Source organism: Panicum virgatum, chromosome 3K (assembly GCF_016808335.1).
Source record: "Panicum virgatum strain AP13 chromosome 3K, P.virgatum_v5, whole genome shotgun sequence".
NCBI lineage: Eukaryota > Viridiplantae > Streptophyta > Magnoliopsida > Poales > Poaceae > Panicum > Panicum virgatum.
Window position 1 is genome coordinate 22,883,333 of NC_053138.1, and position 16,246 is coordinate 22,899,578.

General features: G+C 46.7%; 4 protein-coding genes across 4 annotated transcripts; 2 read left to right on the forward strand and 2 right to left on the reverse strand.

The window, feature by feature from the left end:
* The first annotated feature begins 2,725 nt into the window (after positions 1 to 2,725).
* LOC120698433 (ras-related protein RABE1c-like) lies at positions 2,726 to 5,793 on the forward strand. Its single transcript, XM_039982031.1, has 9 exons — positions 2,726 to 2,891; positions 2,989 to 3,106; positions 4,330 to 4,402; positions 4,520 to 4,620; positions 4,709 to 4,774; positions 4,865 to 4,962; positions 5,094 to 5,156; positions 5,231 to 5,323; positions 5,403 to 5,793. Exons 2-9 carry the CDS (start codon positions 3,034 to 3,036, stop codon positions 5,481 to 5,483), a joined length of 648 nt encoding a protein of 215 aa, XP_039837965.1. The 5' UTR covers positions 2,726 to 2,891; positions 2,989 to 3,033; the 3' UTR covers positions 5,484 to 5,793.
* Positions 5,794 to 5,868: 75 nt separating this feature from the next.
* LOC120698434 (zinc finger protein ZAT12-like) lies at positions 5,869 to 6,709 on the reverse strand. The gene has a single exon (XM_039982032.1). The coding sequence runs from the start codon at positions 6,707 to 6,709 to the stop codon at positions 6,155 to 6,157; it is 555 nt and encodes a 184-aa protein (XP_039837966.1). The 3' UTR covers positions 5,869 to 6,154.
* Positions 6,710 to 8,866: 2,157 nt separating this feature from the next.
* On the forward strand, positions 8,867 to 11,448 carry LOC120698436 (coatomer subunit zeta-1). The gene is made up of 6 exons (XM_039982034.1): positions 8,867 to 9,006; positions 9,372 to 9,531; positions 10,152 to 10,299; positions 10,403 to 10,480; positions 11,001 to 11,082; positions 11,167 to 11,448. Exons 1-6 carry the CDS (start codon positions 9,004 to 9,006, stop codon positions 11,224 to 11,226), a joined length of 531 nt encoding a protein of 176 aa, XP_039837968.1. The 5' UTR covers positions 8,867 to 9,003; the 3' UTR covers positions 11,227 to 11,448.
* Positions 11,449 to 11,516: 68 nt separating this feature from the next.
* Positions 11,517 to 14,983, reverse strand: LOC120698435 (protein ALP1-like). The gene is made up of 2 exons (XM_039982033.1): positions 14,686 to 14,983; positions 11,517 to 12,710 (listed from the first exon to the last, which is right to left on the reverse strand). The coding sequence occupies exons 1-2, from the start codon at positions 14,816 to 14,818 to the stop codon at positions 11,671 to 11,673; spliced, it is 1,173 nt and encodes a 390-aa protein (XP_039837967.1). The 5' UTR covers positions 14,819 to 14,983; the 3' UTR covers positions 11,517 to 11,670.
* Between the last annotated feature and the right edge of the window lie 1,263 nt (positions 14,984 to 16,246).

Genomic DNA, 16,246 nt, shown 5'->3' on the forward strand with positions numbered 1-16,246 from the left:
GCAGTAGCAAGGGATGGAACGGGAGCTTTCCAGGGAACTTCAGTTCTTATTACCCTAGGGGTTACTGACCCGGAATTGATGGAAGCAATCGCTTGCCGAGAGGGGCTTGCCCTTGCCAGCGATCTCGCAATCAGAAAGGTCAGGATTGCAAGTGACAACATAAATGTTGTGAAGAACATTAGAGGCGACAGCAAAGGTATCTATGGGCATATCGTCCAGGAGATCAAGGCCCGGGCGGGATCCTTTGCCTCGTCGGAGTTTGTTCATGAAGGCAGAGCATCTAATGAAGATGCGCATAAGTTAGCTAGAAGCTCGGTTTATTGTGACTTAGGTAGACAAGTGTGGTTTCTTTCACCGCCTGAAGGCATTTGTATTTCTGTACCCATAAACAATTAATAAAAGGTGGTACATCCCTCAAAAAAAAAACCAGAAGCAACCGGAACACTAGCAATAAGCTAGCTCTCTGCTTAATCTCAAAAAAAAAAGCTCTCTGCTTATCGGGGAAAAAAACGCTAAGCTCTCTGCCGTCGGTCCAAAAATGGCAGCACTCAAGTATCAAACTAACTGCGGCAGATTACGTCAACTGGTACTTAGTCTGGCTCGAGTCTCCATCACGGTGCTTGAATTTTCGGCTAACGATCCTTTTAGTAATGCTGACGTTCCTGACAACAATGGCACGACGAGATGCTCATGATAACTTTGTCAATCTTAAAATCTTCTGACTTAGCCTCTTAAAATATACTATAAAAATGCGTACCGTTTTTCACAATCTTAAGCAGTTAACGTATGCTAATCATTTCTGCATTTTGTCAAATTCGCAACTTATTAAGCTCTAAGTAATGCTGATATCTACGGAATTTGCTAGTAGAGTACTGCCATCTGAAAGAGTCTGGCACTTCTGTCATTTTGCTCTGCAGATAACATATAGAAACTAGGGATGACAATTTTACCCGCGGGTGCGGGCACCCGACCCGATGGGTGAGGGTATAGGTATAAAATTTTACCCGCAGGTACGGGTACATGTATAGAATTTTATCCGCGGGTAGAGCACATGTAAAAATTATTACCCGTGGGTACCCGTTGGTACCCGAAATACAATAATCGTAACGTAGCAAACTTATTCATTCTCAAATTTATGCCTCATTTTCTCGTGATTGTATGAACTATTGTGTAACAGATGTGAAAGCGATATATTTTGCTTATAGTCTGTAGTGAAGTGTATGCATCATTATTGCATTTTTAGATGAAATACTTAGCTACAATTGTGCATTTAGTCACATACAACTACAAAAAGATGATGAATATAAGAAAAAAACAGTACAGATGAACCATTTATTAGTTTTCTATTTAACTAATGCTTTGCATTCACTTGTATAGGCGATAAATTCAAAATATGCTAATCTATAGGACCAAATGACTTGTTATTTACACTATCATTAGTAGACCCGATGGGTACCCGAAATCCGACCCGTACCCGGTGGGTATGGGTACGGGTATAAAATTCTACCCGCTAGACTTCACGGGTACGGGTATGCCTTAGAATTTCAGGTATCGTCGCGGGTGAGTATTTACTGTATCCGCACTATACCGGACCCGTTGCCATCCCTAATAGAAACAGAAACGGAGCATTGGATGCAATGCAACTAGAGCTGCCTTGGCAAATCATGGCTGCAAAAAAGTGCTGGTCCTGGCTGGACACCACCAACCGTTTGAGCATTTTGCTGCGATAGCTTCTCGTGCGCACTGTCCGGGCCTGCATGTGATTGGTTAGCAATCTGGTGCTTTTGGAGTTACCAGCTTAGCTACCACATCAGCGCAGTTTAGAATCCTGATGGTGGCCTTAGCACGCTTGAAAATGCCATCAAGTTAACCCTTTCTCCCCACCATTGCTTGCACCGTCCGGCTCCGGCCATCCTCTTTGGCGTGCTGTAACTGCACCGAGAAGCCACTGGCGTGTGAAGTTTCCAAAGGGAGCAGGGAGGGCGGCATGGAGGCTTGTGGAGTTGAAACCTGAAGACTCAGAAAGCACACCACCCATCTGCTTTCCGTTTATCCCTTTCGTCCACGCGAAACGTTGCTACCACTTGTAGTCCTGTGTACCACCAGTTCGTCCACCACATAGGGCAACCGCTAGGCACGCATAATGATCGTCTGGTTCTTCGGAAGAAAAATAAAGAGTCACCACCTATATTAAAACTTTTTTTTATTTTGAAACTGCAAACAAAGCCATACACTCCAATTGATCCTTCTGCAATGTGCGCCGCGGATCCAGCGGTCAGCAATTGCGCTCACCGTCCCTAGCTAATATTGTACTAGGAGCATATATACCCTAGGCAATAATGTATTCACCATCCAGTACAATTTCTCAATTGAAAACGGGAACGATCTCCCTCCTCTCACACACACGCTAAAAAAATTTGGCAACGATCTTGCATCGCCATTAGCGCAGGATTCCACCCGGTGTCAGGGTTAAGCTCACCGGTCGCCGGTCCGTGGCTGCTCACCTCGGGTTAAGCATCATCGCAAACCGCCGCGAGTCACCCAGCCGGCCAAAGCCCTTGAGCTTGTTCGGTTGACGACATAAATAATGTAGGACTGATAGAATAAATAGTATTTTGTGAAAAAAAATAAATTAAAATAAATCGAGACAGTCAAAACAAAACAAGCCGAACAGTCTCTTTTTTTCCAATCCAAAGGACCCGACCCGACCTGACCCCATCATATCACACGGTGGCTCACGCGCCCGGCCCCCGGCCGAATCAAACCACCACCGATTGGTTTTGGTTTTACCCCCCACGGAAAAAAAATCCCGTCTCGCTCCCCCCCTCCGTCTGCGCAGCCCCCAGATCCGGCGCCGCCCGCTCCTCGATACCCGCGCCCCACGCCCGCAGGTGAGCCCGCCGATCCGCCCTACCCCCCGCCGTCCGCCGCCGCCATTCCCCCGGGGTCGCTCACGCCGCGGGTTCCTCGTCCGCCCTCTGCGTGCAGGTCGGGGGGTTTGCGCGCCCCGGGCACCGGAGGAAGAGGGGCGGCATGGCGGCGCCGCCGGCGAGGGCCCGGGCCGACTACGACTACCTTGTTAAGCTGCTCCTCATTGGGGATAGCGGTGGGTGCCACTAGATCTCTCTCGCTCTTTATGTATCTCTCAGTAGATGGATGTGTTCGTCTGCACGCGCGCGGGCGTTCGTGGGATCGGGGGTTGGGCTTGGCTTACGCGCCATGTGGATCTCGCTTCTGCTGCCTGTAGCCGTATTCGTGCGAATGATGCGTGTCCAGTTTCTACTTCGTAGTACAGAGCGGCGGAGATGTTGCTTGCTGGTTCCTGCTTTCTGCCTAACTCACCGTTCGTTCATCTAGTAGCCGCTTTGCTGCGTTAGTTTGAGATGCGAAACTAGGCGGGCAGTGATGGAAGGATGGATTGTGCCTTGCTGCGCTTTTTTTTTGGCTTGCTTGGATGAACATCCACTTGTGAAATTGCTGTGAGATTTTTCCCCTTCATTGACGAACAATCACTTGTGGAACTTGTTTGGTTCGAGGAATATGCACACTGGAAACAGTCGGATTTGTGGAAGTGCGTTTTGAAAGTTCCTTGCTCTGCAGATTAAGTTGGTAGACCAGTTCAAAGGTTGACGTGTTGAGCTGATACTTCCTGGTTAAGCAATTGTTTCTTTTACCCATTCTTGCATTGAGTGGAGAGACTAGAAAGTGTTACTTCAGAATATGTTCAATATAGGTGCTTCAGATGATGAAAAAAAATCATTCGTATGTGATGTTGTGTGCTGTTCTGTCTTTTATTAAAACCATGAAACTATTGAATTTGCTGTTGTAAGTGGGTAAAGAGGGTTTCTTCTTTCTTGCTTGTGGGGGATGGAGCAGTGAAACTAATCTATCGGCACTGGTAAAACATTACAATTTTTTAAAAAACTTAACCACAAAATATGCCTCAACAAAATTAGATGCATTGCTGTGTACTCTATCTGAGCCATTTTAACCATATTTCACTCTTTACCTGATACAGCGTTACTGATGATCAACTAAGTGGATCTTGCTACACAAGGGTGTCTATGTGTTCTATGCATTGGTTTTGAGCATTTCTAGTATTTGCTTGAAGTCCATTGATTCCTGGCATAACCTTGGTATTACGCTAATTGCTGAGTCTTGCTCTAGTAGCTATGTGTAGCTATGTTGTTATAATATGTATAGTTTTGGACAGTTACTATATGAAGTTTTGTTTTTGACTGAAAAGTTAGTGTGTAGCTAGTCATGTCCGTTGGTTAAGTTTTCTGTTGTGTCAATTGCCTGACAAGCACTCCTGCTACTTGTTTATAGGTGTTGGCAAGAGTTGCCTCCTATTGCGGTTCTCCGATGGTTCCTTCACTACAAGCTTTATTACCACAATTGGGTAAGTCTCTTCGGTGTCGTGAAGATTGTTTAGCTGCTCATCATATCTTTCCACATCCAAAGGGATTGCAGTATTTGTTATGTACTCCACACTGATTTCAATGCTTATTTTGTGTAGTATTGATTTTAAGATAAGAACAATAGAGTTGGATGGCAAGCGCATCAAGCTACAGATTTGGGACACAGCGGGCCAAGAACGCTTCCGGACCATTACCACTGGTATAATGTTTTATTTCATTTCCGATGCTCTGCTTCCTTGAAATTATATGATAAATATTTTGACCTAGTAAACTTTATTTTATCTCAGCATACTACCGAGGAGCTATGGGCATCCTGTTGGTTTATGATGTCACCGATGAGTCTTCTTTTAACAGTACGCTCTTAATCACACACTCTACTCCCTAATGCTTCCATTTTGAACAGTTCTACCCATTTGTTGACAATTGGTTTACCTAACATACAGACATCCGAAACTGGATTCGGAACATTGAGCAACATGCCTCTGATAATGTCAACAAAATATTGGTCGGCAATAAGGCAGATATGGATGAGAGCAAAAGGGTAGAGATCCCTGAAGTTATTTTTCCATTTAATTGCTCTAATGTTCTATAATGTTTGACTGATTTCAGCCAGTGTCCTTTGTTTGAAATCACTAGTTATCATGCTTAACTTTACTGTAACTGTTGCATCAGGCTGTACCTACTGCAAAAGGACAAGCGCTTGCTGATGAGTACGGGATCAAGTTCTTTGAAACTGTAAGTTTCTGCCTGAATCGAATCTTTTCAGTGACAGTCGTTCTAGTCTCACAGCAGCGTTCTGTGTTTTGCAGAGTGCCAAGACAAACCTTAACGTCGAGCAAGTGTTTTTCTCAATTGCACGTGATATCAAGCAGAGGCTTGCGGAGACTGATTCTAAGCCTGAGGTACAGATAATTGCACCTATTTACATTTGGAATTCCATCTCAACCTATGATCTGAGCAGTATATCCTTGCGCACTGTAGGAGAAGGCAATCAAGATTAACAAGCCAGATCAGGGTACCGAGCAAGCAGCTGGTCAGCGATCCGCTTGCTGCGGCTCATAAGCAATGTGTGATGTCCATGATCATTGATTATTTGACGTTATTTATTTCCCGCTTGGCTGTTATAGGAAGAATTTGAAGAAGCCACTTATGATATACTGATGTGGTTGTACTCGTGTTTGCTTCCATTCTTTGAAGCAATCACCTCTTGCTGTTGACGTAGCTATTGCTATTGCTGGGAGCTATTGCACTCTGGATTTCGGTCCGTTGAAAAAACTCTCCCCTCCCTACAGTGTGTAATGAATGAAATCCATGTCGTTGGGTTTGCATTTTATCTATCAATGCATGGAATAACGTGATGCTCTGGCGTGCATTGTGGCATTGTATTTTGCCTTGCGATCTGTTTTTTTTTTCGGAAAACAACTTTGCTGTTCTTTTATTACTGTGGTTTGACATAATATGATCACCAATGACATACTTTGACCGTAAATGTCAAATTGTTCGTGGCTATAAAATTTATAACAGCTGGGAGTGACTTTAAATATTAATCTAAGGATACCAAATTTACGTAGCATAATATAATTAATGAATTGTTAGATTAAGCGTTTCTCAAAGAATAAAACGGTTGAACCTCAGGTTTCATTCGAAAATAGGAGGGAGTGCTCTTTATACCAAGGGATGTTCGTGTCCAGTATAACTCTGTTGATGAAGATGGGCCGGTAGTAGGCAGCTTCTCAAAGAGGGCAGTCCAATATCAAAGTGTTCTGCACGCCTTGCACCGTGTCGCCGAGCACAGCGTTCCTCTGACACTTGGCGCAGTTCTCGGACGGCGCCAGGTTCAAGTCCAAGCAGATGCCACCGGCGCCAACGTCTTCACCCTCCACCGACGTCGCGTCCCCGGATCGGAAGGTCCCGGCGGCCGCCGTGGTCCGGTGCCGCCGCATGTGGCCGTCCAGTGCCTGCCCGACCGCGAACTCGAGCCCGCAGACGGGGCAGCCGTGCACCCTCGGCCCGGCCGCCGCCGCCGCCGCCGCGCACTCGCCGTGCGCCTCCAGCGGCGTCGCCCGGCGCGGCCCCGCCGCGCCGTGGTAGGGCCTGGGGCGGCTGTGGCTGGCGCGGTGGCCGCCCAGCGCCTGGAACGTCGGGAACCGCCGGCCGCACGTCTTGCACTCGAACACGCGCCCGCGGGTGGCGAGCCCCGCCGTCCTCGCGCCGCCGCCGCTGCCGTGCCGCTGGCGCTGCTGCGAGAGGAACACGAGGACGCCGGCCGCGTCCACGCCGGTCTCCATCGATCTCCTGGCCTGCTTGCCTCTCCGATCCGAGCTACTCGATCGATGGCTCAAGTGCAACGGTGTCCAGGAGGCCTGCGGCGTGCCCGGCTATATATAGAGCGCGACGCCCGACTAGCTTTACCTCAGCTCTAGTAGTAGGAATTTGACTGGCGAGTGTAAAAAGTTTCTAGATGTCGGTACGCTTTTTCTACGCTGGATTAATTGGGCTTGGTAACAAGAAACGCACACGTAGGTTTCGCACCAAGCTGCCTCAATTAAAGCTTCATCGGGCGGGCGTCGGCAGCCGTCAGATCGGAGGTTTCGCGTCCGCGCGGCGCGGCGGGTGCGACGTCTGGACGGAGAGCGAGCCGCGGTCGTGGTAGCTCGGCGTCAGGTGGTTGAACTGGGCGCATTGGTGCACTGCCGGAGTGGCTCAGCGTTTCACACCCAGGTTTGGGTTGGTGGTTGAAACTGGACTTGCCGAAGTGGCTCGCTTTTGCCGGACCCTGACCTGAATCTCCATGTCTCGGAAAGTGAGAGCTCACATTCAGCACGCGTCAGCAACAACTTCTATCTGCACGATACGCTTCAAGGTCAATGAATGGCCTAGTCAGCTTTCTCTCTGCTGAATCGTATCGGCTATTCTGGTTGGTGTGGTTAAAAGGCCCCGGTCTGGATGGCTAAGCATAGTATTTGACCAATTGTGCAGCAGGGAAGACTGATGTAATGTAGCAATGTCCACCAACCACTGTGATTTCAACCCTGACCAATCAAGAGGTGACGCCAGCAAATATTGTTGCGCGCACTTCGTTGAACCAGGCAGGTTCTAGGCGGATACACATACACGCTCGCACAGATCAGACGGCAATGATCCAGCAGCAGGTCACGTTCAGCTGCTTCTAACGGATCCATGCTGACTCTGATGACCAGGGTCCGGTCGTGCCAAGTTATACCAACCCCGTGAGGCGGCGAGCCGGCGAGGCAGGCCGATCGCAAAAGTCGGGGAGTAATTGGGACCCGAATGGCTTTCAGTTCTGAACCCGAGTGAACTGAAGCTGCGCGACGCCGGCTCATCGCTGGATGCCACGATCAGGCGGCGGGGCCGGCGCGCCGTGCGAACGAGATCCGGCAGGCCGGCGACCACGGAGCCAGCCACGTTGGCCGCCGCCGGTCAACCAGCAGCCTCTGGAGGCTCTCCTTTTTCCTGACCCGGCGACTTCGCGGTCCCTGGCAGGTGGTGGCCATCGAAACGAGGCCCAAACTGCACGTCGGCCCATCCTAACAAGCCCAACAACCTAGCCTTCTGGAGTTTTTAAAATTTTTATATTATTTTTTTTCGATTTATCAAAAATATATGTTGAATTTTTTTTGCAAAAATATCATCCTGCCGCCAGGTGGGTACCGCCGGATGAACCGGCGGTATGATTACTGTAGCGACGGGACGCTAAATTGACCGGCGGTACTGTAGCAAATCACTGTATCACATTTTCAAAAAATTATACAAATTCATATGGATTCGGATGGAGATAAAATTTATACGAAAATTATAGACCTCGACGAGATCTACAGCTTTGTAATTCAAACTTTTTTCATTTAGAATCATTCTAGTGTTTAAATAATCGACACAACATTTAGATCTAAAAAATCAGATCTAAATAAGTCGTGCTGCTCATCGGGAGTGCACCGGAAATCGCCGATCTAAACAACTTTGTAATTACAACAAGTCTAGCGTTGTTTAGATGAAAAATTCCCGATGCACTCCCGATGAGCAGCACGACTTGTTTAGATTTGATTTTTTAGATCTAAATGTTGTGTCGATTATTTAAACACCAGAATGATTCTAAATGAAAAAAATTTGAATTATAAAGTTGTAGATCTCGTCGAGGTCTATAATTTTCGTATAAATTTTATCTCCATCCGAATCCATATGAATTTGTTATAATTTTTTGAAAATGTGCTACAGTGATTTGCTGTAGTACCGCCGGTTGATTTGGCGGTAAGTCGCTACAGTGCCGCTAGAAGTCGCTACAGTACCATACCGCCGGTTCGTCCGGCAGTACCTACCTTCCGCCGGATGAACTGGCGGCAGGATGACATTTTTGCAAAAAAAAAAATTCGGCATATATTTTTGATAAATCGGAAAAAAATAATATTAAAATTTAAAAAATTCAGCCTTCTGTTCCACTAGTCTCCTACTCTCTCTGAACGCGGCGTCTTCCCTGTCCGCGCTGCGCTACCGCCGGCTACCCCCGACCACCGTCCCCTCCGCCCCCCACCCCGGCGCCCCGCAGCTAGCTCGTCAGCCTCTCGCCATGGTAGGCGACCCCATCCCCCGCCCACGCCCTCCTCCGGTCTCTCTCGCTACACCGCGCGCGCTCGCGGCGCTGCCGGTCTCTTGATCTGCCCCGATCCGTCCCTCCGAGATCCGGCCTCTGGGGCGCGCCACCTCGTTCCCTCCTCTCTCTCTCTCTCTCTCTCTCTCTCTCTCTCTCTCTCTCTCTCTCTCTCTCTCTCTCTCTCCCCCCCCTCTCTCTCCCTCTCTCTCTCTCTCTCTCGTGCCACCGTATTGGGTCATTCCTTCTCATTTCGCTGCAAGCGCGGTGGGATCTGCGGACGGTGGTGGTGGTCGCCTCGATTTGTGGGTCGTTGTGGTAATAGGGTTGGGCCTTTGTTGGTGCAGGAGACCTGCCCGTCGGTGAAGAACATCCTTTTGCTGGACTCCGAGGGAAAGCGCGTCGCCGTGAAGTACTACAGCGATGACTGGCCCACGCTCTCCGCGAAGCTGGCATTCGAGAAGTCGGTCTTCGCGAAAACCCAGAAGGCGAATGCTGGAACGGAAGGTAATTTGCATCTGAATCTCTCTTATACGGGGGGTGTTAGTGTGTTAGCTTACAGTTCCAAAGCACGCGCTTGTTATTATCTCGTAATGAAATCATGAATCTCATAATGAACTCATGAATCTGATGTGTGTATCTGTTAGAATCCATTCCATATGTTCCGGTGCTGGTAAGGCTTAATATATTTGTGATAGACTGATCGCCGGTTGCCATAGTTAATTACTACAAGGGAATATGACTTTCTGCATTCATGGGGATGTGTTGTTGTCCGTCCTGAAGGGGGTAGAGCCACTTCTCCAATGTTAAAATACACCATTCTTGTTTTCAGATTATTTTGCTCAGCAAATTATTACTCATTTGCCAGTGGTGGCTATGCCATGTTATTGTCAATCATATTATTGATTGCTTCTTTCACACAAGGTTCTCCCTTGTATCTTGAATTAACTTCAATTGGAGCGCTGATTTTATACAGCTCCCACTCACAGAATCAATCCGAACATGAGCTTGGGCTAACTCTTCATCTGACTGGCTTTAATTTCTCCTTAAACATGTAGATGTGACTGCGTGAAATTTTCTGCTTGCTTCTTCAAGTATTTAATATATGTGTTGTTCCTCTTTAACAGCTGAGATTGTAATGTTTGACGGTCAAATTGTGGTATATAAGTTCATCCAAGACCTGCACTTTTTTGTTACTGGAGGAGAAGAGGAGAATGAGCTTATTTTAGCATCAGTTCTTCAGGGTTTCTCTGATGCTGTTGACCGACTTCTCAAGTTGTTCTCTCTCTATTAAAGTTTAGCTTTTCAACCACTGTTTGTTCTATTACATTTTAATGCTGATTGTGTATGGATGTGTCTCCAATTTTGGTGGTTTCAGAAACATGGTCGACAAAAGAACAGCACTTGAGAATTTGGACCTGATCCTATTATGTCTTGATGAAATTGTTGATGGAGGGTAAAGCCTTTAAATGATATTTAGGGTTCTATTCTTTTGTTCCTTGTGTTGTGTACATTATTATCATTCTATTGATCTGAAATCACCTGAATGTCATCTCACCTATCTTTCATTTTTGCATTGGAGCCATGGCAATAGAATTCTATTAGGCCTCAATTTTATAAATGGTTGCATTCACTAGATAAAAGGTTTAGTAGTCTGGTGTTATGTACCCCAACCATGCCTCTAGTGGGCTACTGGGGTGGACAATTTGATACGTGAAACGATGTTTTTTTTCCCCTGAAAAATACACATCCTGTCCCCATTGTTTGTTTTCAAATGGAACAAAACTGAGTATGAACATAATGAATCGTGTATATTTGATTTTTAAGGAGTTAGGTTTCGAATCCTTGACTGCAACTACCACACCCCTGTGCTCTAATTGGTGTCAAGCTTAGTGATACGGATAACAGAGCAAACTGTAATCAGCTTGTAATATATGCTCCATTACTATACTTAATTTTCTTGAATGGCTGCACAGGATTGTTCTTGAAACAGAAGGGAGAGAGATAGCTGAGAAGGTGACAGGTCATGGATTGGAGAGTGCTTCATCCGCGGAGCAGGTAGTCTGCAGCTGCATTCACTTTAGTTTTGAACTGAAGTAAACTGGTTGCTTTTAACTTACCATCTATCACTTTTTCGTGCAGACCTTAGTCAATGCCCTAACGCAAGCAAGAGAGCACTTGGCCAAGTCCCTTCTCATGTGATGTGATGTTGTGCTTTCAATTTGGGGGGTGAAGATGGTGTATCATCCTATAGCTATGTTTAAGGATACTATAATACATTCTTTTAGCATTTGAGAATGAAATTTTCTGAAGTCTATTGATGTGTAAAATGGCAACATTCTCTGGCCGTTCAGTTTTGCAAGCCGTCAAAGTTTGTGTAACGTGGTTGTTCCAATTATGATTGGTTCAGTTCCTGATCGTTTAGTTTAACCTTTTGCTGTTTGACAACTGAAAAATGGCATGCTTATGAAGATAACTTGGCATGTCCTATCTAAACGAATTTGGGCTACAATCTTCAACATTGTACCATCTTGCTGAAACCAGCATTATCGGATTCTGCCAAAATTCACCTTACAATTTTATATCCATCGTTCTATATAAATGGGGTGCAAAAAAGCACAGAAAACAACTACGAGCTCACGTTGTCTACTCGCCAGCGGTGACATGATGAGACAGGTCATCTCTCTGCTTGGCTGCATTGTCATCTGCGACGTTGCTGTATTGCTGCTTGTAGCCATGGTCATGGTTGCCCGAAACCAGCATCTCTTTGCTTGGAGTGCCTTCCATGTCGATAATGATGTTGGTGATCAAGCAGCAGACGAATATGATCCTCGGCAGCCGGTGCTTGTCAGGCCTCCACAGCTCTCCCTGGATGACCCGCCACCTCCCCTTGAGTGTCGCCAATGCGGTCTGCACTACCTTCGTCGCTGCCGTGTGCCTCTTGTTGAATTCCGCCTTGGCCGCTGGGAGATCCTGTCCTTGGTATGGGGTCATCAGCCAGGGAAGTAGAGGATAGCTTGAGTCTCCAACGATATATTCCCTGACCGCGGAACCTCCAGGAAGCTCCATTTGCCCGTCCAGCCTGATGCCTTTCTGGCACAGCCTATACAAGCCTGAAGTGCGCAGGATGCACGAGTCATCCAAGCTCCCAGGCCAGCCACTGACGATGTCTCTGAACCTCATGTCGGTGTCAACAACAGCCTGCAACACCATGCTGTTTTTGTTCTCATCGTCCAGCCAGACCCTGCTGTTGGGCTGAGCTGAGGAACACATGAGAATGTGAGTGGTGTCAATGGCACCGCAGCAGTTTGGGAGGCCATAAATCTTCTCGAATCTCGCCTTGATGGTTGCCATCTCCTCAGGGCTCGGCCACTTCAAGTGACAGATGGCGCGTTCCTCCATGGACTCAATGAACCGCCATGTGATGTTTGAGATGGCTGAGTGATTCATGCCAAACCATATTCCTATGTTCTGCAGCGACTCCCCTGTTGTCAGCCTCATCAGAGCCACTGCGACCTGGTCCTCCACGTCCAGTATCGTCTTGTCACCAAACCTGAAGTTTCTGAAACCATATGTCTTTGTTGTCAGATCCTTCTTGACAAGCGAGCAGATATAGTCGAAGGTCTTTCTTGACATCTTGAGGACAGACTCTATGGTCTGGTATTCTCTGGGGAAAGAGGAATTTCCTGTGGCAACAACAGAAAAAAAGATTATGTAGTGTTGTTACTAGGAAAATACATAATATATGTTATGCATCAGGAACACGAGGGCTCTATCTATGGAAGGCAAATAATTTAAAATTCAGATAAAATGATATCTATCAGAAAATGCTAGGAACAACATGATTTACAACCAGAGTGAGACAGATGATGGTGGCTATGTAACTATTAAGCAATCTAAAATGTAACCTTTGCAAACAATATAGCATAGATGTGTGCAGCATTGTCCAACGAAACCAAATGTTTAAGGAAGATAAATTGTTGATCATAACATACATATCCAGATAAGTGTATGAATTTATAATTTATTTTCATAATTTTGCCCAAGAAAATGCAGGGGATATGCATGCCTTGGAGCAAAAAAGTTGAGGATATAGTTTTAGGTTTAACCCTTCACATATTCATTCAACAGAAGTTTGAATTTTGAGTTTCAAGCTCAGATTTTTTAGCCGATGAGGCCATTTAATTTTAACATCTAAATGACCCTACTAACGCCTGGCATATCTTCCAAAAATACATTTGAACAGTGAATGAGCAAATAGCTGTGCAGGGTGTAGGGATTCTCAGCTCCCACTGATTAGTATCAGTTTACGAGTCGAGATAAGATCTAACATCTGTGGAATAGCTGTGCAGGGTGTAGTAGGGATTCTCAGCTCCTGCATATTTTAGAAAAATAAAAGAATTGTGATCTCCAATAATTTTCTTAAAAAATAAAGGACACTGTTCTAGACAAACTTCTGATTGCTACAATTGACCTCTGAACTTGACTATGTCACACCAAACACTGAGGATATATTCCAATGAATAGTGCAAGAGGATCTTGAAACTATCAGATTGCATTACAATTCTCAATAGAAGCCCGTTTGTTGGAGATCCACTCACAATACACAAAGTTCCGAAGTTCTTGTGAATGATGCCTGCACGTTCTTCAAGTACAATGCTCGTGATAATACTAGAGAACTCAAGCTCTCAATGCTTGTATAAACCACACTAGTTGACTCTGAAATTGCCACTTGAAAAATCATACTCAAACTTTAGCAAAAACAATATCATACCACAAGTAGCAATCATACCACTAACATTTACAACTGACTTTCAGTTTCCTAAGACTTTTTCCTGTAAAAAAACACCGCCTAATTGGGACAACCTACTCATAAGTCATGAAACATCTTCAATTTTTCACAATAGCACAGAAATACTGATACAGTTTCAAAACTGCAAAATCACTGTTGGAATGTCCAGTCAGCAGCCCATCAAAATCGAATAATTACAGGATGCAGATGTTCCTTTCCCCTCAAAGCTTAAGAACATAACACTCCGTTTTGGAAAGGAAAATTTTCAAGGCATTGTTGTGTAAATCGTCAGTTGCCGGATCGAGAATCAGCTTTCAGCCTTTCACTGCAGCTGGTTCTGGATCGAATCAACACAAGTGCGCAAAACCGCCGCCGCCTAAATTCAGCTTCTGTTCAAATTGTGATTGCGGCAAGTTTACAGATCTGGATTCCAGAACACACATGACCAAACAGCAAGAAATGGAAACCAAACGCTAAATTCCCAAAATATGCTCTACTGAAAGGATGCTACAAAAGCCACGAGCAATCGCGTCAGCAGCCACGGTTCCAAGCTGTCAATCCACAACCACAACGCACCACTCCAATGCATCAAGCCCCTACGCACCGGCATCCTCAAAGCCCATCTCGCGCAATCAATCGATTAAGCTACACATCGACGCTCACAAACTGCAATTCCAACTCCCTCCAGATCCACCCACGAACTATCTCAATCTTTTGAGGCTCGCGCGCATTACCCAGAACTAGATACTTTCTACATGCGACAGTGATCAAGCTTATCGCAACAAAAGGAGCAAGTAGGCGGACATGGTTAAACTCTAAAGAGCACAGCGATGCAGCCAAGGAAGGAGGGGAGGGAGAGGAGAGGCGACCTGCAACCCTGCGATAGAAGGCGCTCCACCAATCGCTGCCGTCCGGTAGCGGCGGCAGCGGCAACCTTGGAGCCGGCGCCGGCACGGGCTTCTCCGGCCGCTTCCTCTTCTTGGCACCCCGCACAGGAGCCATGGATGCCGAGGAGATCAAGAAAGGCACAACGAGGACTCGAAGACTGAGATGTTGTGCTCCCGAAAAAATAAAGTGTTTTCCAGGACGGGTTTCTTTGGCTGTGCTATGAAAGCGCTGCGCAGCAGGGCATGCAAGAGAGCCTCCGCAGCCTGTGTGCTCCGGCGCTGCGTCTGCGTGGAACATGAGACGGCCATGCAAGACACGAAGATTTGTCCAGGGGAGATGGGCTCACATTTTGGATCGATGGCCTGTATCCAACTATCCATGATTTAAGGTGAAACCGTATCGCAAAGTTTTTTCTTTCGCGACCGTGTCTTAACACGTTTTTCATCTGAAGAGACTTTTAGATCCATCTATACGAGTATAAAGTTTGAAACATGACATGCTATTTTACTTTTAGATCCATTATAAATAGTAGGCAATGTGACATTTTACTTCCAAATCCATGTTACATCATACATCTCCAAACTACTTCAAAATATAATTGTACACCAGGTTAGGTTCACCATTTAATTTTGTGTTTTTTGAATTTGAAAGAATAAAATCGTTTCAGGAACTACCAATGTGTGTAAATATGAATAGCAATTTATGTGAATGTTTGGAGCTGCTTTCCGCCAACTAGTTTGTATGGGGTTAACTTATGTGCTATGTATTTCACAAAAAAAAAGTTATACGCTATATGATAGTATATATATTGTTTTGAACTAATAATATGGAATTATTATGAGTCATAACATTGCTGCAAGTGAAGTAAATGTCTACAATGAAATCTTTAGAGTAAAATGCACTGTGGGTCCTTAAACTAGTTGAGCTGTTCTGTTCAGGTCAATGAACTTTGAAAATGCATTTTTATGTCCAGGATCTATTTAAGTGAGTCACTTGAGGTCCAAAACGCCTAAAACCGCCTCTAACCGTCTACGTGGACGGCCAACTCGGATCCAACGTGGACTCGCATCCAACAAATTTGCAATTCCACCCTCCCAAACTGACCCTCTCTCTCCCTCCCCATCCCCTCCGGCGTCCTCCCAACCACCGGCGTCGCTCCGGAGGAGGCCACGGCGAGCAGCGCCTTGGGGGCGCGCGCGGGGCGGGCGAGCTGCGGAGGTGAGGAGGCCCGCTCCCCAAGAGAAGGCCGCCGGGAGACTAAAAACACAGCCGGCTTGGGGCGGATCGGGCACCCGTCCCGTGGGAGGCGGAGGCAGCCGCCAGGCGGAAGCAGGGCACGGTCGCGCCCGTCGGCCACCGGTAGCCTCGCTGTCGCGTTCGTCGTCCGCCGTTGCCGCAGCTCCATGCGGCCGTCGTGCGCTTGCAGGCCCGCCGCTGCGTCCTCAGCCAGCTCCGCGCAGCTCCTTGCGCTTTGCGGCCGCGCTGCTCTCCGCCCCCGCCGGCGGAGGAGGGAGGGAGCAGAGGAGGGGCGGCGGCACAGGA